Here is a 27,492-nt window from a genome sequence, read left to right as displayed (position 1 = left end):
CTCTGGCTCACTCAAGCCGTGGGGAGGGAGGGGACAGTAGTCAGAATTGGAATGTGGGGCAAGCCTGTGGTGGCAGAAGCCAGCGTGACATTGCAACAGCCTGAGGTGTGCTGTGTGTTCTCCCGGGGAAGTTGTCCCTGGATCACGGGACCCTGGCAGTGGCGGTCTGCATAGCCTCCATGGGTGGGTTGTGTGTGTGTGGATAGTGACCTGTGCTTGCATACAGCATTCTTCATGGCTGCGTTAGCGTTTCATGCCCGTCTCTGGGGTCCGAGCTGATAGCCATGGCTCACGCCTGTCTCTGGAGCTTGTTTAGGCGGTGCTCTGCCTCCTGTGGGCAAATGGGGATGAATCCCCTCTCCTTGCACACCCCGAAACAAGGGTCTCTTGCCTCTTCGGCAGGTCCAGACTTCTTCCCAGACTTCTTCCCAGACTCCCTCCTGGCTAGCTGTGGCACCCTCAGGCTGTCTTCATACAGCCAACCCCAGTCCTCTCCCTGGGATCTGACCTCCGAAGCCCAAGCCTCAGCTCCCAGCCCCCACCCGCCCGACGGGTGAGCCAGTAAGCCTCTCAGGCTGGTGAGTGCTGGTCGGCCCTGATCCTCTGTCAGGGAATCTCTCTGCTTTGCCCGCTGCACCCCTGTTGCTGTGCTTTCCTCCGTGGCTCCGAAGTTCCCCCCACACCCCGCCGTCTCCACCAGTGAAGGGGCTTCCTAGTGTGTGGAAACTTTTCCTCCTTCTCAGCTCCCTCCCAGAGGTGCAGGTCCTGTCCCTATTCTTTTGTCTCTGTTTTTTCTTTTTTTCTTTTGCCCTACCCAGGTACATGGGGAGTTTCTTGCCTTTTGGGAGGTCTGAGGTCTTCTGCCAGCATTCAGTAGGTGTTCTGTAGGAGCTGTTCCATATGTAGATTTTTTTTTTCCTTTTTATTAATTTATTTTATGTATTTATTTTTGGCTGCACTGGGTCTTCATTGTACGCATGGGCTTTCTCTAGTTGTGGTGAGCGGGGGCCACTCCTCGTTGCTTTGTGCAGCCTTCTTATTGTGGTGGCTTCTCTTATTGCAGAGAACGGTCTCTAGGTGCATGGGTTTCAGTAGTCGTGGCATGCAGGCTAGCTAGTAGTGGCACGTGAGCTCTAGAGCACAGGCTCAGTAGTTGTGGCGCACGGGCATAGTTGCCTCACGGCATGTGGGATCTTCTTCCTGGACCCAGGCTCGAACCCATGTCCCCTGCATTGGCAGGCGGATTCCCAACCACTGCACCATCAGGGAAGCCCTAGATGTATTTTTGATGTATTTGTGGGGAGGAAGGTGGTCTTCACGTCTTACTCCTCCGACATCTTGAAGGTCCTTCCCTTATTTAGATTTTTTAAGTTGTAAAACTCCAGTAGCACTTTTTAAACACATGTATATTCTGAAACATCGCTAGAGACTATCTTGGCCTCTCTTGCTTAACCTATTATTATGGTTGAAGTACAGGTTTAGTTCCTTACAGTATTTTATAGAATAAATTTTAGTCATTGTTGGCTTATAAACTTTATTGATGCAAAAATGAACTATTTTCTAGGAGCAAGATAATGCTTTACAAAATATGCACGAGAAAGTAGAAAAATTAGAAGCTGAACACATGGAGTGCTCTGACCTTTTACGTCGACAGACAAGTGAATTCGAATTTAGCACTCAGCGAGAGGAACGTCTTAGAAAAGAGTTTGAGGTATATTTTCTCATTCTTTTATAGCACATATATGATGGCTAGTTAGTAATTTAAGGACAAAGTTTTACTCTGTAATAAAATATAATTTTTTGACATTTATATATATTGAATATTGGCTTCCTTGAAAACTTTTGTATTTGAGTAAATTATATCTTGCTCCGAATTAAAAAAAAAGATTCATTTTTAATAATTAATTGTCCTGGAATATTTGGAAAGTTTGAAGGTAATTGTTTATATTACAAGTTTGAGGAAGCAACACAAGAAAAGATATTAAATTCTAATTTTGTAGTTTGAATGGTGTGTACTAGCTACATAGTTTTGTGGAGTGCTTTTCAGGTTAGACTTTATTTATTTTTTTATAAATTTATTTTTATTTATATTACTTATTTTTGGCTATGTTGGGTCTTCATTGCTGCATGCGGGCTTTCTCTAGTTGTGGCGAGTGGGGGCTACTCTTCGTTGCATTGCACGGGCTTCTCATTGTGGTGGCTTCTCTTGTTGTGGAGTACAGGCTCTGGGCACGTGAGCTTCAGTAGTTGTGGCATGCGGGCTCAGTAGTTGTGGCTTGCGAGCTCTAGAGTGCAGGCTCAGTAGTTGTTGTGCATGGGCTTAGTTGCTCTGCAGCAAGTGGGATCTTCCTGGACCAGGGCTTGAACCTGTGTCCCCTGCATTGGCAGGAAGATTCTTAACCACTGTGCCATGAGGGAAGTCCCCAGGTTAGACATTAGGTGGGAAAGGAGCATTAGTTTACAAATGAAAAAATATGATTTTTGTGAGTAAATGATACTGATAACCACTTTAATCTTGAGAGATAGCTAATTTATTTGTTAATTTTTTAAAAAAATTTTCTTTTGCTTTGTGGGAAATTAAGTATTTCAATAGATAAAGAAGTTTGTCTTAAACATAATTTATAATTCTTATAAAGTAAATAAACATTTATGAAGAGTATTTAATGATAAAATGCTGGAGGTACCCTCATTAAACTCACTTCTGTCAGTTAACAATGTGCTGAGAATTTTAGCCAAAGAAATATATAAAAGCAAGAACAGTGATAAAAAATTATAATTTTTGGAAAGAAGGGGGGTATGATTCTGATTATTTTCAGATGGTATGCTAATAACCCTAAATGGTCAAGAAAATCATCTTTGAAATTATTGACACTAGTAAGAACATTCAATAAGGAGGTCAAGAAGAAAATAATATATAGCAGTTATGTTTACACTCTAATATACCAGTAATAATCAGAGAATAAGGTACTAAAAAAGTTTTTGTCACCATAGTGACAAAAACAGGAATACAGTTAACAACAAATACATTAAAAATTATGAAATTTAACTGAGAGTCTTAAAAGAAAATGATGAGACATTTTGGGAACCCTTAACAGTGTAAAGTTATGAATCCTCCCTAGATTATATTATGGGTTAAAGCAGTTCCAATCAAAGATTGAGTGGAATTATCTTGGGAAGACAGATTCTAAAGTTCATCCACATGAGGATCTATAAAACATTTTGGTAAGAGTAATGAGTGGGCACTTACTATACCAGAAGTTAGTACAGATTATAAAACTTCAGTAATATATCAATTGTGTTTTTTTGGTTGTATGCAACAGAAACCAACTTTGGTTAACATAAATAGGGAATTCAGTGGAAGAATATGGGAATCATATCCACAGAATCACAAGGAATGTTGGGGAATCAGCTTAGAAATCATGTGAGTCCCAGAGCATCTCCAGAGTTCTTGGTAGCAGAAACGATGGATGAAGCTGAGGTGAATTGGTACCGATAGTTTTTATTCTTTTTGTAACTTTGGTCAGGATTCTAATCTGGAAGAGAACATTTGATTGAAAGAGGTAATTTGCCCCAAGTAAATTCCTCTAATTATGCTAAAATTAAAGTCCCCCCAATAAATTCTTATATAGAAATTAGGGTGCTGGTAAAAAAAGAAGGGGAAAGATTGTTGAGTGGCCAAAAAGTACAATACCTCTAAGACCAGACTTTCAATGTCAGAATTGAAAGGTCAGTAGTAGACTTGTAGAGTATATCATTTTAAATCAGTAAGGATAGGAAAAATTATTCAGTGAATCATGTTGAAATGATTGGTTAACTATTTGGGACAAAATAAAATTAGATTCCTATCTTACATTATATTCTAAAATAAATTCCAGTTGGATTAAAAAGAGTGAAATATTAAAAACAATGATAAAATAAGAAGAAAATGTAGTTTAATTTTTTCTGCTCTCTGAGTCATTATGACTTACTACTAATCATAAAAACCAAGGAACAAAATATTTAGGAATGGATTTATAGCTTTGACTAGGAGAGATTAAAGTCATATGTAAGTAAAATCCCCACTTCGAATAAAAAGACAACCAAATGAGAAAAATATTTATAGCAAAGGGTAAATATATTTCTGTCTCTCTAAATCCCCTACTATTTGATAAGAGAAAGGAGAAGGTCTTTATGAAAAAATCTATTAAGTAAATCAAAGAAGATATGAAAGAATAATTTCAGATGCATAACAAACATAGGAAAAATGCTCCACCTCACCATAATGTAAGAAAGACAGTAACACTCAAAATAATAAGATTAAAGAAAATGATAGTACCCAGCACTGGTGAGGGTGGTGTTAATAATTCTTGTACCATGATGGTGGGTGTGTAAATTTTTAAAACCTTGAAGGAATTCTGTTTGGCTGCTTTATAGGGTCTGTTCTCAGAAAATTATCGTGTTCTTCTGGGACTCTCTCCTGTTCCATCTCCTCATTGCTTTCTAGGCATATGGCATAGCTGTCACCTGGGGACTTTTTCATTATCCTCTGTTGCATCTTCAGTTTCTTAGGTCTCTTGCCTTCTTCACTTCGTTGGAGTACATAGACTAGTAGCTTCTAAAGAAAGGGTGTATGGGAGCTAAGTTTTATTTGATCTTGCTTATCTGAACATGATTTTTTTAATCAATAAAGTATTAAAGTATATAGAATTTGGCTGAATATAGAATTTTAGGATGGAATTCTTTCTTTCAGAATTTAAAGGCCTTGCCTCCCTCGTTCCCAGTCTCTTCTGTTGCTGTTGAGAGGCCTGATGTTATTCTTGTTTGTGTTCCCTTGTGGTGACCCTTTTCTCACTCTTCCTCTCTGAAAGTTTTCCTGTTTCTCTATTTTTTTTTTTTTCCTGCGGTACGCGGGCCTCTCACTGTTGTGGCCTCTCCCGTTGCGGAGCACAGGCTCTGGACGCGCAGGCTCAGCAGCCATGGCTCACGGGCCTAGCCGCTCCGCGGTATGTGGGATCTTCCCGGACCGGGGCACGAACCCGTGTCCCCTGCATCGGCAGGCGGACTCTCAACCACTGCGCCACCAGGGAAGCCCTCTTTTTTTTTTAAGACTTTTTTTCTTCCAGTTAGTGAGATATAATCGACATACAGCGCTGTATAAGCTTAAGGTATAGAGCATAATTATTGATTTACATACATCATGCAGTGATTATGAAAATAAGTTTGGTGAACATCTATCATCTCATATAGATAAAAAATAAAAGAAACAGAAAAAAACAGTTTTTTCTTATGATGAGAACTCTTAGGAATAACTCTTAGCAACTTTCATATATAACATACAGCAGTATTAATTATGTATAACATGTTATACATTACATCCGTAGTACTTATTTATTTTATAACTGGAAGTTTGTACCTTTCACTGCCTTCATCCAGTTACCCCTCCCCTCACCCCTCTGCTCTGGTAACCATAAATCTGATCCCTTTTTCTATGAGGTTGATTGTTTTTGAAGTATAATTGACCTACAACACTATGTGAGTTCCTATTACACAACATAGTGATTTGATATTTCTATACATTTCAAAATGACCACCGTAAGTCTGGTTATGATTTGTCAACACACAAAAAGTATTACCTAGTTACTGGCTATATTCCCTACCCTATACATTTCATACCTGTGACTCATTTATTTTGCAGCTGAGAGTTTGTACCTCTTAATCTCCTTCACCTGTATCTTTCTTCCCCTCCCATGCCCTACCCTCTGACAATCACCTGTTTGTTCTCTGTAGCTGTAACTGTTTTTGTTTTGTCATGTTTGTTCATTTGTTTTGCATTTTTAGATTCCACATGTAAGTGAAATCATATAGTATTTGTCTTTCTCTGTCTGACTTATTTCACTTAGGTTAATACCCTCTAGGTCCATCCATGTTGTTGCAAATATCAAGATTTCATTCTTTTTATCAATGAGTAATATTGCATTATATATATATATAAAATGATATATATATGATATATATATATCATATATATATATCTCACATCTTTATCCATTCATCTGTTGGTGGGCACCTAGTTTGCTACCATAGCTTTGCTGTTGTGAATAATGCTGCAGTGAACATAGGGGTGCATATATCTTTTTTTTTTTTTTTTTGCGGTACGCGGTCCTCTCACTGCTGTGGCCCCTGCCGTTGCGGGGCACACTGCGCCACCAGGGAAGCCCCATATATCTTTTCTAAGTAGTGTTTTTGTTTTCTTTGGATAAATACCGAAAAGTGGGATTGCTGGATCATATGGTAGTTTTATTTTTTTATTTTTCTATTTTTAATTTTTTGAGGACTCTCCATACCATTTTCCATAGTGGTTGTACCAGTTTACATTCTCACCCATTGTGCATGAGGGTTCCCTTTTCTTTTTTTTTCACTTTTTTTAAATAGAAAACTTTAAATATTAAAAAAGGTAGACAGCATAGTACAGTAATGGTACCCATCACCAGCTTCAAAAATTTTTCATTTAGGGCTTCCCTGGTGGCGCAGTGGTTGAGAGTCCGCCTGCCGATGCAGGGGACACGGGTTCGTGCCCCGGTCCGGGAGGATCCCACATACCGCGGAGCGGCTGGGCCCGTGAGCCATGGCCGCTGAGCCTGCGTGTCCGGAGCCTGTGCCCCGCAACGGGAGAGGCCATGACAGTGACAGGCCTGCGTACCGCAAAAAAAAAAAAAAATTCATTTGTGGGTTATCTTGAATCATTCATACCCCTGTTCACTTTCCTTCTTCCCATATTATATTAAAAGAAATCCCAGGCATCGTATCATTTTAACCATAAATATTTCATTGTGATTTCTAAAAATTAAGGGGCCTTTTATTTAGAACCACGTTATCAATATCAAACTTAAATTAACAGTAATTACTTAACATAATCAAATATCCAGATATTATTTAAATATCATATTGCTACATTTATGGCATAAAAATGTATGTATGATTACAGTTTGTTTGAATCAGAATCCCTAGTAGGTCTACACATTATAATTGGTTGATATGTCTCTTAAGTCTCTCAATCTATAGGTTCTCCACCTATAGCTTTCTTTTTCCCTTGTATTTGTGAAGACACCAAGCTATTTCTGCTGTAGAGTTCCCACTAACTATAAAATTTCAGAACATCAAAGACAAACAATGATTCTTAGTATAGATTTTTTTTGTGTTCAATGTGCAGGGCATTTGGTGGCCATTTTAGTTAGGAGACTCATGATCTTTATTTTGTGTAATTCTCTTGTGTTATTTCTTCATAATTTCCTGCTCAGGGTTTTTTTATTCTCTCTTTCTTGGGTTTTTAATTGTTCAGTTGGTAGGCCAACTGGTTGATGTTTTGCTTTTCTTACCTTTTGTTGTCTTTCTCTTTGTATTTTTGTTGTTGTTGGTTCGTGGGAGATTTACTTGACTTTTCTAATCTTCTAATTGAATATTTTATGTTTTCTTTTTAGTTTCTGAGGGCTCTTGTTCTCTGTACCATTTTTATAGCATCCTGATCCTATATTATGACTACTGTATTCATTTGTTTATTCAGAAAACCTCGAGAGTGTCAGGCACACTTTTGGGTGTTTGAGGCATAGCAGTGAACAAAACAAAGCCTCTTCCCTCTTGAAATTGACACTCTTGTCAGGGAGAATCACACATGAAACGAAATAGAATTTGATAAGCCCTATGGAGAGGAATAAAGGAGACGAGGGGAGTAATAAATGGTGGGGTGGAATGGTTACCTTCTTGTGTTAGTGGTCAAGGAAACCTGACTTGATAAGATGGCATTTGAGCAGAGACCTGAAGGAAGAAAGGGATTGAGCCATGTGGCTATCTGGAGGAAGAGATTCTAGGTAGAAGGAATAGAAAGTGTAAAGGCCATGAGATGCGAGTGTGCTTGGAAAGTTTGAGGAATAGCAAGTAGGCCATTGTGATTGAAATGGATTGAGCAAGAGAGAGACTAGTAGGGTGTAGAGAATGGTAGGCAGATGTTATAGAGTCTTGAAGGTCTTTTGGAGTTCATTGTAAGAACTTTGGCTTTCTTTCTGAGATGGAAAGCCATTGAAAGGTTTTAAGCAGAGGAGTGACATGTCCCCTCTAATTTGTTTTAAACGCATCATTCTGTTTACTCCTTTAAAGACAGATTGTAAGAGGCCATTTAGGAAACTATTAAAGTAATTACATGAGAGATTATGGTGCTTTAGACCAAAGTAGTGGTAGAGGAGGTAGTCAGATTTGTATGTGTTTTGGAAGATAGAACCAGTAGGATTTGCAGATTTATTGGACATGGCTTGTGAGAGAAAAAGAAGGAGTAAAAGATAATGCCAAAGATTTTGGCTTGAGCCTTTGGGGGAATGGCACTGTCATTTACTCAACCTGGCCAAGAATGCAAGTGGAGTAAATTCGGGAGAGATGAGGAGTTTGGTTTTAGAGATGTTAAATTTGACATGCCCGTTAGACATCCATGTGGAGATGTTGAGTAGGCAGTTGAATGTAAGTATTGGCCTTAGGGAAACCTTACTGTAGAGTGATGAGATGTGCCAAATATTTCATTGGAAAGTGGTCAAATGTTACAATCCATAGGACTTTTCTCTTTGTTTCTACAAGGAGTGACCTGCTAGTTTCCTCTTTGGTGGTTATTAAATGGAAGAAAGAAATGGAGGAAAAATCTGTTTCATACTATTCAGTATACAGAATTTCCCCTGGCTTCAGTCTTGTACACCAACCCCCCTACCCCTGCTCTGCCCACCCCATGTATCTCTATGTCCAACCTTGGCTTCAGAGTGACACTTTCCAGATAATAAACCTCCAGTTTGTGAGTTTGTGTAGTGGTTGGTGGGGGGGTAGTTGTAGGCTAATTAGGGTGGAGGTGGATGCCTGCAGGTTAAACTCTTCATACTGATGATTTAAAAAAAACCCAAACTTTACTGAGATATAATTTGCATGCTACAAATTCACCCGTTTATAGGGTACAATTCAGTGGTTTTTAGTATATTCACAGAGTTGTACAGCTATCACTACAGTCGATTGGAGCATGTTTTCATCACCTCAGTAAGAAACCCCACACCCATTAGCTATCACTCTCCTGTTTCCCCATTCCTCTCATCCCTAAAAAAACATTAATTTACTTCTGCTTCTATATATTTGCCTGTTCTGAACATTTCATATTAGTGGAATCATGCAATATGTGGTCTTTGGTGATTTTTTTTCACATAACAGGATGTTTTAAGGATTCATCCATGTTGTATCATGTATCAGCACTTCATTCCTCTTTATTACTAAATAATCTCCCATTGTATTATAGACCACATTTTGTATATCCATTCATCAGTTGATAGACATTTATGCTGTTTTCACTTTCTGGCTATCATGAATAATGCCTCCATGAACATTTGTGTACAAGTTTTTGTGTGGACGTGTTTTCAGTTTCACCTAGGAGTGGGCATGCTAGGTGACATATCTCTATGTTTAACTTTTTGAGGGGCTGTCACACTGTTTTGCATAGTGGAGGCACCATTTTACATCCCCAGCAGCAATGCATGAGGGTTCCAGTGTCTTCAGATCCTCACCAACACTTGTTATTATTAGTCTTTCTAATTATAACCACTTTAGTGGGTGTATAATGGTATCCCGTGGTTTTGCTTTGCATTTCTCTGATGACTGATGATGCTGAATATCATTTCATGTGCTTATTGGCCATTTGTATATCGTTGGAGAAATAGTTATTCAGATCCATTATACATTTTTAATGGGTTCTTTGTGTTATATGATTGTCAGATGTTTTAATAGGGAAAACGGGGTGTAGAGTGTATAGGAACTCTCAGTAATAATGCCAGATTATGAACTTGAACTTGACAAAGATAAATTACTCATACGCTTACCACATATGGTCTAATTTTATATGAGGTTAGAGAAAGAAATTTAAAAGTGAGATTATATTCCAAGTAATATTTTTAGCTTATTTGTCATTTGTGCTGAACATTTTTTCAGGCCAGAAAATTCAGGAGTGCATCATCATTTTTAATATCATTTGGTTTGTGGATGGCCTATTAGAAAAGGATTAGAATAAAGTTCTGAATATACTTAGAATTTAAAAAGATCATTTAGAAGTCACTTTAGGATGCTATAAAACTCTATGATCATCACTAAAAACATTTTAATTGCCTTATAGGTATGAAGAAGTGCTAGGTAACAGTGATTTTTGTTGATAAGATTCTTGATAAGTCACTTTTGACTCAATTGAGGTAGTGTCTAATGCCTAAACTTTAGGATTTGTTTTTGGATAACTCAGTATTGATTTATTTTCTTGTGAAATACTTACTTACCCCAATTTCTTTTTTTTTAATTGATTAATGTTGTAAATATAAAATTGTTTTAGACTAGTTTTATATTGAGTTTTTTCTTAGCTACTCTGTAAATACTTTTGATAATACCAGGTCTCTGCTTTGGGGGAATTTGAAGCTTTGAGGGTGTCCAGAGTGTCTAGTTTTATTCTATTTATAAGAATTTTCTAAGTGGACAAGTATAGTCCTGTGACTTACCTACAATTCTTCATGTTTAGACACCTTACAAATTTTTGCTTTATATTTAAGTGAATGTATTTTTGTATTGGCTCTTTGACCAGGTGATGACATAATCAAGGAGAAGTTAAATTCCTAGAGAGCAGTTTATGTAGTTTAACATTCAGTTGTGGAGACATTAAGTACTAGTAATTCTAGGCGCTTATAATCATCATTGGTATTTTTTAAAAAGGATTAATATAAAATAAGATAATAATAAAGAGGAAAATTGTTAAAATTTTAATTTAATAGAACACATTATTTAATGTCAGTAATATCAGACTAAAGCAACTAATAGACGTTTAGCCTAATAAATGTTTTAAATTTTAATGAAGCTTCAACAGTTACATTTCATGAAGAGGTGATTTCTTTATGTGCCTGGGCCAAAGAAGTTTATATATGTGTGTGTGTGTGTGTGTGTGTGTGTGTGTGTGTGTATAAAAATTAAAAAAAATCTGATATGCTATAGACCATTGTGTGGCTTAATCATCTTAACATGGATCAATGTTTTCTTAGATTAAAAAAATAACAAATTCCCAATCCAATTTTCTAAATGTGGTGCTGGATACCAGAGAACCAAGGGAAAAGTGAACTGGAAAAAGAAATATCCGTGGCTTTTATAAACCTCTTTACAACTAGGGGAGGTTTTTTTTTTTTTTTTAATCATAGGAAATAAGTTTAACTCAATAAGAAAAGAGAAAAGAGAAGATGCAAACCTAATTCTGAGTGAACTGAAGAATCTTGTGAAGATTACAGTGGAGAGAGAGCAGTCTTTGAAAATAAATTCTGAATTGCTTCTGTCAGTCATATTCTATATTATGGTAACGTAAAGAAGGGTAGAATGTAGTTTTTTACTTATACATATACCATACCCAAGTGAAAAAGGAAAAGAAAAATGATTCTCACCTTTTGTATTGTCTGTGAAGCAACCGCATATGAATCATCTTTTTAAAGCCATCATGTGTTTGTAGGAATGATTTTTAAACACCTGTTTGTGTTGATTACCAACTATAAAAGGTAAATAAGTCACCTGGGTTATACTACTGTGCTTATAAGTTTTATACATTTTTGTATTTATGTTCATAATGGATTTTAAAACTGTAAGTTCATTAAAAATTTTGTTAAATACTGAAGTTTTTTACTGCTAGAAAAGGTAAAGATGATTTTAAAGATGCTAAATTAATTTATTACCATGCCAAACAGAATTTGTGGCTTGTAAATTCTGTTCCTTAGAGATTCTGACTCTCTAAGATATCTTTTTTGTTAACAAAAAATACTTTGAGATCTTCAGTTTAAGAGCTCCAAGTATAGTAACTACTCTTGTTTTCTCCCACACAGGTAGGGAATAAGGATTGTAGTTAATTGTCATTAACTGTTAACACACATTTAATATATTATTTACAACCACTAAAATATAATACATATACTTACCACTAAAATAACCATTATAGAATTAATCAGTCCCTTAGAATCATCTTTTTGAAGATGGATTATTACTATATTGGTTACTTGTAAGAGTTTTCATTAATGGGAAATATCAGGTGATAAAATCTGGAACAATAGTTAAATAAACAACCACTTCCTATTTATACAGCTATTGATATTCTGGGGTAAACTTTGTACAACTGTTTTGGAAACAGTACTACCTAACACACTACTGAGAAGTCTTTGATTGGTAGGTACTTGTGTGATATTTCCTCCCTTATTTTTCTTGATGTCCATTTTAGTGGGCTAAATTTCATATATCAAGGTTTTTCTGCTTGACTAATCCCTTTAAGTTCATGTATATCCTCTGGGCTGGGCATATTCTATTTGAGGAGGCAAGAATGTAGTAGGAGCTGCTTTTGCCCAGTGTTTCAGCAAATTCCTTGAACACATATGTTTTCATAATTTTTGTGAAACTTTGGAACAGGCCCATGGAAGCCATGGGAGCAGATGTGGTGTGGAGAACAAATGTGGTCTGGATGTGTTTCATTAGTTCTGCTTGTGAATTGGAGTTGGCGGCTCATGCCCTGTGTTATGATAAAATAATGTTTTCTATGTTACCTTCTTCAAAGAATGAACACTCACTTTTCTTAAGTGGAGTAGACTATCTAACTGGGCTTATTGTGATTTAGTGAGATACAAATCATAAAATAAAAAAAATTTTACCCATACAATGAACACAAAATTTACTGGAATAAAAATAAAAAAATTTGGGTACAATGAACACAGAATTTACTGGAATAAAAATCTCTTGGCAGTATATTGCAGTCAGAAAGGACGTGACAGCCAGCTAATAAATGATAAAATATGTGATCATTTTGTGTCACATAAAGAACTCTGATGTTCATAGTATTAGGGAACAGACAGTATATAGTGTAATCCTTGTACTACAGGCAAATTTATATATAGTTAAATTGGCCGGGGGTATATATGAATTTGTTTTGGATTTTGTACTTTAATCTGAATTCTCTTATGCTTTCTGCTCTTGCTATGTTGATTATATTAGGATTGGAGATAATGATTGTTGTACTAGTTCTCTTAGGTGATATTGGAGGAAAATATTTGTGAACAGCAAGTTGATGTTCCTCTAGCACCCTCTGCTGGAGATAAGAATTAATTCACCAGACTAGAATATTATTAAAAAATATTTATTAGGAGGGCTTTAATTATGTCAACAAAACACACTCTTGAAGAAATTTGTTTAAATATGTGAAGATTTTTTTTGCTGTCCTTACTGATTATTGTTTTAGTCATTAATAAACAGTTTATAAATTTGTTTTCTTCTGGACATTTCATTTAAAACAGGAAGGTATGGAAATAAAGGTGGGATCTCTGGTTTATTATTTCAACCCGTTTGATTTTGGTTTAGGCAGAAAAAAAAAGTCTTTGTGACTTTTGGAGTGAAATCAGATAAATTGATTAATATGACAACATGTACATGAAAAATGAAAATTTTGCCTCTTTTATCATGGAATCACTGAATATTCTGTATTTTAATAAAATAACACTTATTTTGATAAAACTATGTAAATGCCTTTTGGAATATGAAAGAATATATTAACATTATTAGACTGGTTTCTTCTATTTGCCCTTTATCAGCTTTTTGCCTGTTTTGATCCTTTATTCTCAATGTCTATGGGTTATTTCCTTGACACTGGTTAGACTTCTGACTTGCAGAACCTAACACAAGTATTTTGAATATTGAGAAAGTTGACTTTAGTTCTTCAAGGACAGGAACTTCATCTTGTGGCATTACATTAAAAAAAATTTTTTTTTTACTAGTATTGGCCCTACCTAGGGTAATACTCATTTTAATCTGGCTGACCATTAAGAATTTTTCTGATCTAGTATGTATCATCTTCGTACCTACAACCAGTGGGGATCCCTTGTTCTAGGATTCAAAGTCAGCACTGAGAGGAACTTCTCAATAGAAATGAAGAAGCTTGACATAGGTGGTGGTCACTTCTTTGAAATGTCATTGGTTCTTACACTTAGGGATTCTTTTTATTTTTTATTGAGATATAGTTCACATAGTATTGAATACACTCTTTTAAAGTATGCAGTTCAGGGTTATGAAACCATTGCCACTATCTGATTCTGGAACATTCTTATCACCCCAGTAAGAAACTTTATGCCCATTAGCAGTTAGTGCTCATTCCTTCCTTCCCCTGTCCCCAGCTATTGGAAACCACTCATACACTTTCTACCTCTATGGATTTGCCTATTCTGGCCATTTCATATAAATGAAGTCACTTAATATGTGGTCTTTTGTGTCTGGTATCTTTCGCTTAACATATATTTTCAAGGTTAATCTATGTTGTGGCATGTGTTGGTACTTAATTCCTTTTTATGGCTGAATAATATTCCATTGTATGGATATACCACATTTTGTTTATCCATTCATCAGTTGATGGGCACTTGGGTTTTTTTCACCTTTTTTGTGTTTATGCTCTGCACTGTAGCAGACTTATAGGAATATGTTTTGCTCAAGGAAAAGTGTAGTCATTTCTTACTTATCCACAGACCACTTGATTAGTTTTTGGATTATCCTATTTTTATTTATTCCCCTTGATGTAATGTGATACATTACCATCTCTGTCTGTATGCAAAAAAGAAATGGCGGGAGAAAAGAGGAAAAATCAAATTAATCAAGCTGAGCATAAAAAAAAAAACTTTAGCTAAGGCTAAATGACAGAGTAAGTATAACGAATAGAAACATTTCTTGCCCAAATTTTATCTAAGAAAGGAAATTAAATTACTATTGTCTTTCTCTTTCACTGTTGAACTATCTATATTTGACAGACAGGACTCTAGGTGTGGCGGGGCTGACTCCAGCTTGAAAAACTAATAAATTAGACTTTGTCATAACAAAAACTTTTGCTATATGAAAGATACTAACGTTAAGAGAATGAAAAGACAAGCTGTAGACAATATTTGGGAGTAAATATTTGCAAATTACGTACCCAAAAAATGACTTGTATCCAGATTATATAATGAATTTTCAAGATTCAATAATAAAAAAACAAACAACCCAATTAAAAAATGAGAAAAAGGGGCTTCCCTGGTGGGGCAGTGGTTGAGAGTCCACCTGCCAATGCAGGGGTCACGGGTTCGTGCCCCGGTCCGGGAAGATCCCACATGCCGCGGAGCGACTGGGCCCGTGAGCCATGGCCGCTGAGCCCGCGCGTCCGGAGCCTATGCTCCGCAACGGGAGAGGCCACAACAGTGAGAGGCCTGCGTACCGCAAAAAAAAAAAAAAAAAAAAAAGAGAAAAAGATTTAAGCAGAAACTTCACCAGAAAAGATATACAGATAGTAAATAAATACATGAAAATATGCTCAATGTCATTAGTTATTAGGAAAATGAAAATTGAAACTAAAATGAGATACCATTACATTCCTATTTGAATGTCTAACCCTCGCCCCCAAATAACCCAAAAGACTACCATGCCAAGTGTTGGTGAAGATGCATGAAATTGGAAACAGTTTGTGAAACAGTTTGTCAGTTTCATAAAACATTAAACATACGCCTACCACCTGACCCAGTCATTCTGTCCTTCACTATTTATCCCAGAGAAATGAAAGTGTATGTCCATACAAAGATTTATACATAATTGCTCATAGAAGATTCCTTTGTATAGCCCTAATATATAGCCCTATATATATTCCTTTGTATAGCATCCAATTCAAATGTCCATCAGTAGGTGAACTGATAAACCGATTGTGGTGTATCAACACAGTGGAACACTTTAACATTAAAAAGTGAACTATTGATATGTGCAACCACATGGATGAAACTCAAAATAATTTTGTGGGGAGAAATAAGCCAGGCAATAAATAATATGCACTGTGTGATTCAATTTATATTGAATTCTGAAAACAGGAAATGATCTATAGTGACAAAAAAGCAGATCAGTGTTTACTTGGGGGTTAGGGGTGGGGTGGTGAGGACTGGATGACGGGGTTATCAAGGGACACAAGGAATCTTCTGGGGTAACGGAAATATTTGTCTGTCTTGATTATGGCAATGATTTCGTGGGTGTATATATACAAAACTTACCAAGTTATACAATTTCAATATGTGTAATTTATTACATGTAAAGTATAACTGAATAAAGAAAAAGAAAACAAGCTCTGGAGCATTCTTCCCGAGCATTATTTTTGCAACATGACTTTTATACTCTTGCAAATGAAAAAATGAGGCTATAGTAATCCAAAGTGTTAATTACAATATAGTGGCCTATATTCAATTTAAATTCCAATGTTTAAACTTAATGTTTTCAGGCAACTACTCTAAGAGTGAGGAAATTAGAAGAAGATATTGAAGCAGAGAGAGCAGCACATTTGGAATCGAAATTTAATTCTGAAATTATTCAGGTAAAATGTGAAAAACATTTTTTTAATGGATTTTATTAAGCTGGGAAAAACAGTATTATGTTCAGAGAGCTAAGGTGTGCGTTTAGAGCAGGTAGCATGTTGTTAAGACACGCGTTATTCTATTTACTATAATGATATAGTTGAAGATAGTCTTTACTCTATTAGAGAGGAGCTGGCACACTACACCCCACAGGCTGAATCTTACCTACTGAGCGTGCTTATGAAGTTTTATCTTGTCCGTGGTGGCTTTTGTGCTACCTTGGCAAAGTGGAGTAGCTGCGACAGAGACCTCACGTTCTGCAAAGTCCAATGTGTTTGCCATCTGGCGCGTTACAGGAAGATCTGCTGATCAGAGTGTTCTTTTTATCAACAACCTTGGGATGAATTTCTTTCTGAAAACATTTTAAAATATGCACCTTCATTGATTGAGTGCATATCCTGTGCATATCACCTGTCACTATATTAAGAGCTGAAGGCATAAAGGTGAATGAGCTCCTTTTAGGACTCAAAATTCCATTACCAGAGATACTGTGTACCTATATATGTTGATGTATAGGTAGAAATATTAAATACTAAAGTACTATGGGAGCGTAATAAAGAGAAGGATTAAATCTGAGAGGGGAACTGAATGAAGGCATCCTAAGGAAAGCGTCCTTTTCCCTAGGGCTTAGAGAATGAGAAGGAACTCCTAAGGTTAGCAAAGGCATTTTAACTGGGGGTTGGCAAACTACTGTCGTGGACCAAGTCTGACCCTCAGCCTTTGTTGTAAATAGTTTTACATAAAGTTCCATAAGTCCCAAGTCCATAATTTAATTTGGTTTTTTAAAAAAGACTTAGACTTTTCCCCTATATTAAAAATTAATTAATAGAATTTGCAGAGTTTTATTATTTAAACAGGTCTTAACTAGGATGCAACAAACTTTGTAAAAATTTTAAAATAATTGTTTTTTACTTTCATCTTTAATGAATGCCTTTTACCTGCAAAATTCTCAGACCCATGTATTTTTTTTTAACATCTTTATTAGAGTATAATTGCTTTACAATGGTGTGTCAGTTTCTGCTTTATAACAAAGTGAATCAGTTATACATACACATATGTCCCCATATCGCTTCCCTCTTGCATCTCCCTCCCTCCCACCCTCCCTATCCCACCCCTCTAGGTGGTCAGACCCATGTATTTGAGTGCATCTATATGTAAAGCAAATTTGCGTAAGTTAAGCTTTTTTTTTTTAGTTAAGCTTTTTTGTTTTTGTTTTTTTTTTTTAGAAAAAAATGATTGGATTACCCAAAATGGCATTAATAGGCAATAAGGCTGAAGTTTTAAATTCATGCAAGAAGTAGAATTCAAAATTAAGTTTTTCATTGTAGTTATATCACTGGGAATATATAGTTAATAGGTATAAAAATGAAAATGTTACATGTGTATTTTTTACTCATATAATTAAAAATTAATATTTGATACCCAACTTAGTGCTGTAACTTAGGAAAAAAGCAAAAGTGTGTATTTGAATCATAGATCTATAAATATTGACAAATATTTTTAGTGAGGTACACCCAGTAAAATTCAGTTTCAGACTAGTTTAAAAGCAAATGAGACTACTGAGTTGTAATTAATCACCATCTTACTATAAACGGGAGTTAAAAATATGTTTGAAGTATTCTGTTATTAAATTTGTTTAGATGCTATGTCATAAAAATGAGAAAGTAGATTCAGAAGAGTGACTTGGAATTGTTTGTCTATTTTTCTTTCAGTTGGATTGGTTTATCATTTGTGATTGAATGTGCATAGTTTCTGAAAGAACATACCAATGTAGATAGAAGAAAATGTTTCCTAGACTTATTAATTTTTACTTGTACACTGGGTTTAGACATAATAACAACAAAGAAAAATAGTTTAAAAGACCAAATTTGAAAATGTACAAAGTTGTATTATGTCTACATATCTATTCTACTTCCTTACTCTAGTGTAAGAGAATAGGTGTTTCAATTAATCCAAAATAGTTTTGGATAATTAGAAATAATTCTGGTGATTACTATTTGTATGGATTAATTTATGAAACATTTTCATATTTCCTACGCTTCGTTTTTTGGTGAGTTCATTTTTCCTAACTCAGGTTATGTTTTGCCATCCCTGGGAAGCTTGTGTCACACAGAGTTCATAGATTTTTTCTGATTTCATGGCCCTTTGGGCCTGCTTCTGTGACAGGAAGCACTTGCCTATATTCTCTTATGGTCTGTCCTTTCCTAACAAGAGCTGAGACTGTATATTTTCATGATGATTGTATATACCGTGAGCACTACATTGCCTGGCACATATTAAGTGCCTAATAAATATTTATCTAAACACTTATTAAATAGTTATTATATATTTACATTTAATGTTAAATACATATTAATATTAAATAAATGTTGTCTCATTAGATCTTTGTAGCCACCCTGTAGAGTCTGTATATTATTATTATTATTGTTATTGTTAGTATTTACTGTTTACAGATGAGGAACCTCAGGCTTTTGGAGTTTAATATGCCCAAGGGCATATAAGTTGATTTGTAGAGCTGCGACTCAAACCTGAGACTTACGGTTCTAAAGCCCCATTTTCTATCTAGTGTGAAGCATTTTTTTCCTACCGCCCTCCTTTTGTGAGCTTTAGCAAGCTATTTTTTTATTCTTAACTTAATTTTCTAAAAAGATAAAATATTCACATAGTTCAAAAATTAAAACAAAATTGAGGCGATCGGGAACTCTTGCTTTCACTCTTGTCTCTCCTATTGTTCTCTCTTTCCTGCTGTCTATCCTTATTTTTTCCACTTGTTTACCTAAAATATAGCATACCACATACAATAATCTGGACTCTGCTTCTCCCAATATGTATTAACACTACACAGAGAACCATGTAGACAACTTGCTTTTCAAAAGTTATTTTGTAGCCTTTTTATAGCTACAAATTATTCTTTTATGGATATGCACTTTATCTATTCTACTGTTGGCGTATACAGGGAATCTAGTTTTTAAAATGTCTTGTTGTGTAAAATTTCAAGTACATGCAAAAGTAGAGAGAATAGTAAAATGGACTCCCCGTGTACCCATCACTCAGCTTCAAGACTTATCTCACAGGACAATTGTGTTTTATCTATAATATTAGCACTCTTCTACTCCACCACCCCCAGATTATTTTGAAGCAAATCCTAGATATCATATTACTACACCCATAAATATTTTAGTCAAATAGTATTATTTGATTTTTTTTTTTTTGCGGTAGCGGGCCTCTCACTGTTGTGGCCTCTCCCGTTGCGGAGCACAGGCTCCGGACGCGCAGGCTCAGCAGCCATGGCTCACGGGCCCAGCTGCTCTGCGGTATGTGGGATCTTCCCGGACCGGGGCACGAACCCGTGTCCCCTGCATCGGCAGGCGGACTCTCAACCACTGCGCCACCAGGGAAGCCCAATAGTATTATTTGATAATAAAAATTTTGCTTTTCTACAGTAAGAAATCTCCAGGAATAAAAAGATCTGTTAACTTTGTTAGGCTTATAAAGATGTTCATATAATAATGTTTCTCAAAAGAGAGGAAGGATACTTCCCTCTAGTTTTCAAAAACCACTTAATTTATTATGTTTATAAAAAAAAAGTCCAAATGGGTTAGTAGATCAAAATTAGGCACTTTGGTGGGACGCATTATATTGTATCCGCCTGTCCCTTTTCATAGCACAGTTGAGTCTGTATTCTTCCACTCTTCTCTTCCATTACACATGTTGAGAAAGGGAATAAACTGCCCTTTGTTTATTTTCCTTTTTTAAACCAAAAACAGAAAGAAAGACTTGTTTGGATGAATGATAATCTGCTGTTTGATAAAGTATTCTACTCAATTTGAGATTGGTGCTAGTGTTTCCTTTCTTGCTTTAATTACTTTTCTGTCATCTGGTAGTTACGGATGCGAGACCTTGAAGGAGCTTTGCAGGTAGAAAAGGCCAGCCAAGCAGAAGCTGTTGCTGATTTGGAAATAATCAAGAATGAATTCAAAGAAGTTGAAAGTGCATATGAACGAGAAAAGCATAATGCACAAGAGAGCTTTGCAAAACTAAATATGTAAGTGTTATACTGTAAAACTCTCTAAATTAATATTAAGAGTTTATGAAATCTACATGAGTATGAATGTGTAGTACTAGGTAAATATGGAAATGCTCTGTTGGATTTTGAAGTATCATGGCAATTCCAAGGAGTCTCAGAAATGCAGAAATACTTTCTTATACTAGAAAGTAAATATATTAATATATTTTATATTTACTGATGTAATATAGTATCTTTAAGGCCTTGACTTCTAGGCCACCTAAAATGGGCTATGTGGGAGATGGGTAATGTTTGAGATATTCGTAAACTGTAGAAATAATAGTAGGAATAATACTGCTACTGGGGCTATCATGTATGTGGCTCACTTCATACCTAGCATTGCATGGTTTTATTTAATTTCTAACACCCTATGAGGTAGCTACTCTTTTTTGTCCCTGTTCTACAGATGTGAAAATTGAGGCCTAATGAGGGTGAGGACACACAGCTAAGTGTAGAGTCAGGATCTTTCTGACTTCTATTGATTTTAACCTTTTCCAGTTCAAATGTCTATCATCTGAAAAGTTCTGTGAAATTTTTTAAGAAGTTTATAGCTATTTAATATGCTTCCAAAAATAAGTCAATAGTAGACATTTTAAGCCATTTCCTCTCAGAGGATGAAATGTGTACCACCATTGGTACATGACACGATAATAGGTTGATATATTAGAGTTATGTATTTATTTTTAATGTTTATTTATGACAGATAGTAGTTTTCCATTTACAGTTATAATATAGTTTCCTTTTAAAATACTTCATTTAACTTACGATGTGAGTTAATTTAAAGAAAAGTATTATTTAGAGTTGTGAGTATGGCAGGAATTATAAAGATGGCACTTGAAAGACAAGTTTGAAAAAATTTTAAACTCTTTAACTGTGATTACCTTTATTAGTAATGCTTATAATACATTAAATGAGTAATTCTTAACTAAATTTTCTTGCTTCCTCCAGAATGACTTAAATGACATTCTGTGAACATTATTCTAAGGACTTATGCTCCTTTATTTCCTTTGAATCATATCTTGAATCTGCACATTTATATATAAATATGTTTGAAGGGCCTTTATGTAGCATATAGTACAGGCTTCTTTACTGTTGCTTTGAGGTAATGATTATGACCTACTAGTGAAACTGTAAGAAGTCAGACTGTACTCCCAACAATTAAAGCTTTCCAGCGGTGAAATAATAGGCTTCTTTGGGGAACTAGTGAACTCTCTGCCTTGGAAAGTTCGAAACAGGGGGTAGATGATTCTTTGTCATGGATACCGAAGAAGAGAGCTCTGCAAAGGTTGGATTAGAGGAATTCTAAGATAATTGCTAACGTTTAAGCTCTAAGATTTTAACCTATGCACTTTTAAAATTGGACTCCAGAGCAAATTTTTTCCTTATGTTTGTTTTGCTATTATTTGTGTTTTGGTGCTTGAAAAATTTTGCTCAAGTTTTGTATTCCAATAAACACAAACTAACAGTTCTAAATATTAATTATGTATTACAGCTAAGCACCAGCTGACAATCCTAAATCCTTTAATATAATGTCCCTTATCTGTTCTTCATCCCTATATAACTGTGCTATAATAAAAGTTACTAATAATATTAATAAATAAACAAGAAACAGTAAAAATTAAGTAGTAATTAAAGTCCACGACTCATTGATAGTTTCTGTGACTTCTCTCCCCCATGCCCTCCTTCTTGTCATTGTATGTCATACGACAGCCACTTCCTTTCCATTTATCAGTGGTATGAGAAGGACTGATATGACATGAGGGATGATTGGATAAGTTATTTCATTTTCTACCTATACGTCTGATTCTTTTTCAGAATCGTCTTTAAAATCTTTTAGAGTCACAAACTCTCAAGTATTAATTTTTCAAAGTAGTTCTAAGTTTTGGATAATGTATTTCAAAAGGAGAATTGATATTTTAGGTCTTTAAGGTAAATAATACCTTTAATTTACAACTCTGAGAGCAGTGAGTTTTGGGGTAGGACATTGTTTTACCTTTTGGATAGATCTGATTTAGCAGTTGGTGATAACGAGGTTATAGAGGAAATGCTGCCTGAACCTTGCAGGTGGTTAAGGGTTTTAAACTTCTGTTTCCTTCCAGGTAGATCTAGGCAGGATCTCATTAAAAGGCAGGAAGAAAAAGCTGTGTGTGTATTTTAGAGTTTTAATTTTGGCCAACAGTTTCATAACAGTGAATATTCCTGCATGAAACTATTTTCAGTGGAATATATATGTATACATATTTAGATGGAATATACATATGTATACATATATATTAGATGGAATATATGTATATATTTAATATATTATTATATATTAAATATTACATATAATAATATAATAAGTAAAATTATTATATATTAAACATATCTTTTGAAGAACTCAGCTAAGAATTTGAATAACAGGCTATTTTAACGAATACATATAATGTATAATTTTAGAAAGAATATATATTCTCTATATTCCTCTAATTAAATTTTCTTAGTTATAAATTGTTTTCCATTGAAAACTTACAGTATAAAACTAAACTTTTTCAGTAATTTTTTTTTATACTTGAAATTTTTGGCCACACTGAGTGGCTTGTGGGATCTTAATTCCCCCACCAGGGATCGAACCTGTGCCCTTGGCAGTGAAAGCACAGAGACCTAACCACTGGACCGCCAGGGAATTCCCTTCAATGTGTCAGGTCTTCATTAGCTGTTGTAACTAACTGATTGTTAGGCAATGGTAGGGAGAAGATCCTGATAGTCCTTACATCTAGTTTAAGTTTAAATTTAGTTTAAAATAATGCTAGTCAAGGATATGATACTGAACAGACTGAATCTAAATTTATTTATTTTATTACATTCAGTATTTAGGGACTTATTTATTTTTCTAAATACATCAACCAAAAGTATAAAAAGAAGTACAAAAGTACTGGGTTGGCCAAAAAGTTCCTTTGGTTTTTAAGTAAAAATAAAAGACACATTTTTTATTTTCACCAAGAACTTTATTGAACAATGTATTCACCATTTTGTTCCACTACCTTCTGCCATTTTTCAGGCAACTTCATAATTCCATCTTCCCAAAACTTTTTATCTTTTTGAGCAGAGAACTGTTCCAGGTGCCTTTTACAGTCTTCCAGGGAATTGAAATTTTTTCCATTAAGAGAATTTTGTAAAGACCGAAATCAATGGAAATCCGAAGGTGCAATGTCTGGTGAATATGGCGGGTGAATCAGAACTTCCCAGCCAAGCTGTAACAGTTTTTGCCTGATCATCAAAGAAACATGCAGTCTTGCGTTATCCTGATGGAAGATTATGTGTTTTCTGTACTAATTCCGGATGCTTTTCGTCGAGTGCCACTTTCAGTTGGTCTAATTGAGAGCAGTACTTGTTGGAATTAATTGTTTGGTTTTCACTCCCTTCCAATCCCACCGTATACACAACATCACCTTCTTTGGATGAAGACCGACCTTTGGTGTGGTTCATTTCGCTTGCTCCACGATCTCTTCCGTTCCACATTATTGTACACTTTTCATCACCCGTCACAATTTGTTTTAAAAACGGAACATTTTTGTTACGCTTCAGTAGAGAATCACGTGGGGAAATACGGTCATAAAGGTTTTTTTCACTTAACTTATGTGGAACTCAAACATCAAAGCGATTAACGTAACCAAGCTGGTGCAAATGATTTTCAGTGCTTGATTAGGATATTTTGAGTATGTCCCCTGTCTCCCACGTGGTATAATATTGATCTCAGTTAATGTCTCGATTTGATCACTATCAAGTTCAACTGGTCTACCCGACCGTGGAGCATCATTCGGCGAGAAATCTCCAGCACAAAACTTCGCAAACCACTTTTGACACGTTCGATCAGTCACAGCACCTTCTCCATACACTGTGCAAATCTTTTTTGTGTGTTTCAGTTGCGTTTTTACCTTTCTTGAAATAATAAAGCATAATATGCCAAAAATTTGCTTTTTTTCTTCCATCTTCAATATCCAAATGGCTACACAAAAATTCAACAAACTTGATAAGTTTTTTTAAATGCACGCTGATATGACAGCTGTCACAATATAGTCTAACAAAATTGTTTCGAATGAAGGTAAAGACAACTAAGGTGTACTAGAGCCAAATTACTGAAAAAACTGAATGGACTTTTTAGCCAACCCAGTATTATAACTTGTGGCACTATTATTGTTTATATTCTTGGTGAAAGATAGCCTGAAGATGGCTATTTTTTAAAACAGCTGTACTGTTGTCAAATTCTTAGCTGAACTCTTAAACAACAATAACAACAACAACAAAATGGGAATCCAGTAGGAAAGAACGGCTCTTAACTACAAGTTTCCTTCTTCTCCCTTTCCTTTCTTGCCTAAAATCCTCCATCTGTCAAGTCCTGACTCTTCTCTGTTGGATTCAGAGAGACTGGGGCTCCCTTGAACCTTCAGTTTACTCCCGCCCTACTCATTCCCCTTGGGTGGGGCTGTTGGCAGAAGCATAGGAGCCAACTTTTTTGGGTTGTGCATGAGATTACTGACAGCAAGGGCTGTTCACCATTTCACTGGACTCAACTTGGACTTTATTTATAAAATAGCACCAAATACCAGGTGCATTTAATTTTATATTTGCTCATTACTAATTTTTAAATTAAAATTTGATTTTAATAAAGTTAGCACTTGTACATAATCTAAAAAGTAAAATAGTGCTTTTAAGCTCATGAAAAACCACATTTTGGTACCCCATTGCTTTCTACGACCAGTTTCTGCTCCTTTGAAGCAACCAATTTTAATTCTTATAGCTGTTTCTTCTGATATTTAACTTTGTATTTCTAGATAGCATGCATATTATGCCACTTTTTCAACTTCCACCTCTACATGTTATCTATTGGCCTCAACTATTATTCCTTCAGAGTCTTTCATTTAAGAATGTACAATTCTTTCTATTTGAAAAAATGAGAAGTGACCTTTAAAACCTCTGGGCATGAAACCATGATATATAATACATCTGCGACTTGTGTTAAAGTTGTATAATAGGACCTGATAAAAGCATATTTGAAAAACCTGCTCTGACACTTTAACTTTTCAGATTAGAGAGAGAGTATTTCTCCAAAAACAAGAAACTAAATGAAGAAATCGAGGAACAGAAGAAAGTAATTATAGACCTTTCAAAGAGACTCCAGTATAATGAAAAAAGTTGCAGTGAATTACAGGAAGAACTTGTAATGGTAAGGATAAAAAAGAAAACCCTATGGCAGTTACTTTATTGGGTCAAATTGGATGTTTAACAGTTTTTTTTTTCTCACTACATGCCATGAGATAATTGTATGAAAGTAATTTTAGTGGCATTGATATAAAATTTCAAAACTGGAGACACTGTTTACAACAAAGCTATACATAATAAAACCTCTGTTCTTTGGAATAATTGGGAAAACTAAATGAATTAGTGGAAAGTCTGAATTACAGAGTGTTTTCAAACTGATTCAGGTGTTTTTCTTTTTTTTTTTTTTAAGTGCATAAAACAATGTTACCTAGATGGAGGTGGGGTTAGGGTTTATAATCGGTAGATCTAATGATTTCAAAGACTCCCCCCGCTTTTTTAAAAAATAAATTTATTTTATTTTTGGCTGCATTGGGTCTTCATTGCTGTGCGTGGGCTTTTCTCTGGTTGCGGCGAGCTGGGGCTCTTCGTTGTGGTGTGCGGGCTTCTCACTGCGGTGGCTTCTCTTGTTGGGGAACACGGGCTCTAGGCGCGCAGGCTTCAGTCGTTGTGATACGCGGGCTCAGCAGTTGTGGCTCATGGGCTTAGTTGCTCTGTGGCACGTGGGATCTTCCTGGACCAGGGCTCGAACCCGTGTCCCCTGCATTGGCAGGTGGATTCTTAACCGCTGCGCCACCGGGGAAGCCCTATTTTTATTTTTTAAATTTATTTTTGGCTGTGTTGGGTCTTTGTTGCTGCGCGCAGGCTTTCTCTAGTTGTGGCGAGCGGGGACTACTCTTCGTTGCGGTGTGCTACCAGGGAAGCCCCAAAGACTCCCTTTTATAATCATTTTGAACCTGATCACTCTGTCTCCATTCCCCAATAATCGAGCCTTCACACCATCACCAAATTTATCTTTCTAAAGTATTGATCTGCTCTTGTCACCCTCCATTTATTAAAAAGCAATCAATGTCTCCCTGTGGCTTTCAGAATAAAGTCCAACTTCATGTCATGTAATCTAAGGCCACTTTCTTTGTGGCTCTATGTTAACTTTTCCAGCTTCTTCTATTGCCGTTGCCCTCTCTTTGTCTTGCTTCAGCCACAGTAAAGTACTCTTAGCTTCGTAAACACATTATATATCTTCACAGTGTCTTACGTTTGTTCAGACTGTTTATTTTTTGACCCACGTTGACTGAAATGCTCATTCTCTTAACAAATTCCTATATTATCCTGTGATGGTCAGCTCTGAAATTTTGCAGTCTGTGACGCTTTCTGTGGTTCCATCTTTTCCTACTTTTTCATCCACCTAAATTCAGAATTCTGCCCCCTCCCAACTTTGTGTTTCCTTAGTTTAGCATCTGTGTCATAACACCAAAATCTGATGTGTATTATCTCTGCCAAGAGATTGAGAGTGCATTGAGGCTAACTTCATGCCAAGATTCCACAGTAGTACTTGCCTCAGTAGACATTTGTTGGATGGATTTATTTGGCTGATGCACATACTCCTACTCTGCAGTTTGCTCGGAACCCCAAGAGGGAGGGCATAAAGTTTATAGTAATACCCTATTTCCTCTTTGTCTTGTTCTCCACGTACATACCTTCCCCAGAGACTTGGCTACTTCACTTTCAATTATATTCCACAGCTCTTAGCGATGTTAGTTACTGAGGAAAATGAATATTTTTTTCCTTGTCCAAAAAGATGGAAACTCAGGGTTATACTAAGAAGTGGTAGCCAAATCAATGCTGCCGAGTTAGAAAGGTAACAATGACAAAGAAAGTAATGATGGGATAACATTT

At 35.8% G+C, this 27,492-nt stretch overlaps 1 protein-coding gene across 2 annotated transcripts in view; it reads left to right on the top strand.

Moving 5' to 3' along the window:
- The window catches only part of CCDC171 (coiled-coil domain containing 171), a 369,266-nt gene that overhangs the window by 68,103 nt on the left and 273,671 nt on the right, over positions 1-27,492 (top strand). For both annotated transcript variants that reach the window (XM_089913206.1, XM_089913205.1), the window contains 4 exons: positions 1,565-1,711; positions 16,319-16,411; positions 20,336-20,496; positions 25,585-25,723. In XM_089913206.1, the coding sequence (XP_089769332.1) occupies positions 1,565-1,711; positions 16,319-16,411; positions 20,336-20,496; positions 25,585-25,723 (540 nt within the window). The remainder of the gene's footprint in view (positions 1-1,564; positions 1,712-16,318; positions 16,412-20,335; positions 20,497-25,584; positions 25,724-27,492) is intronic.

This window comes from Delphinapterus leucas, chromosome 6 (genome assembly GCF_059928025.1).
Source record: "Delphinapterus leucas isolate spDelLeu-1000000601 "Yukka" chromosome 6, BTC_Dleu_Yukka2, whole genome shotgun sequence".
Lineage (NCBI taxonomy): Eukaryota > Metazoa > Chordata > Mammalia > Artiodactyla > Monodontidae > Delphinapterus > Delphinapterus leucas.
Note: the sequence above shows the minus strand (reverse complement) of the source record. Positions and strands in the feature narration are given on the sequence as shown.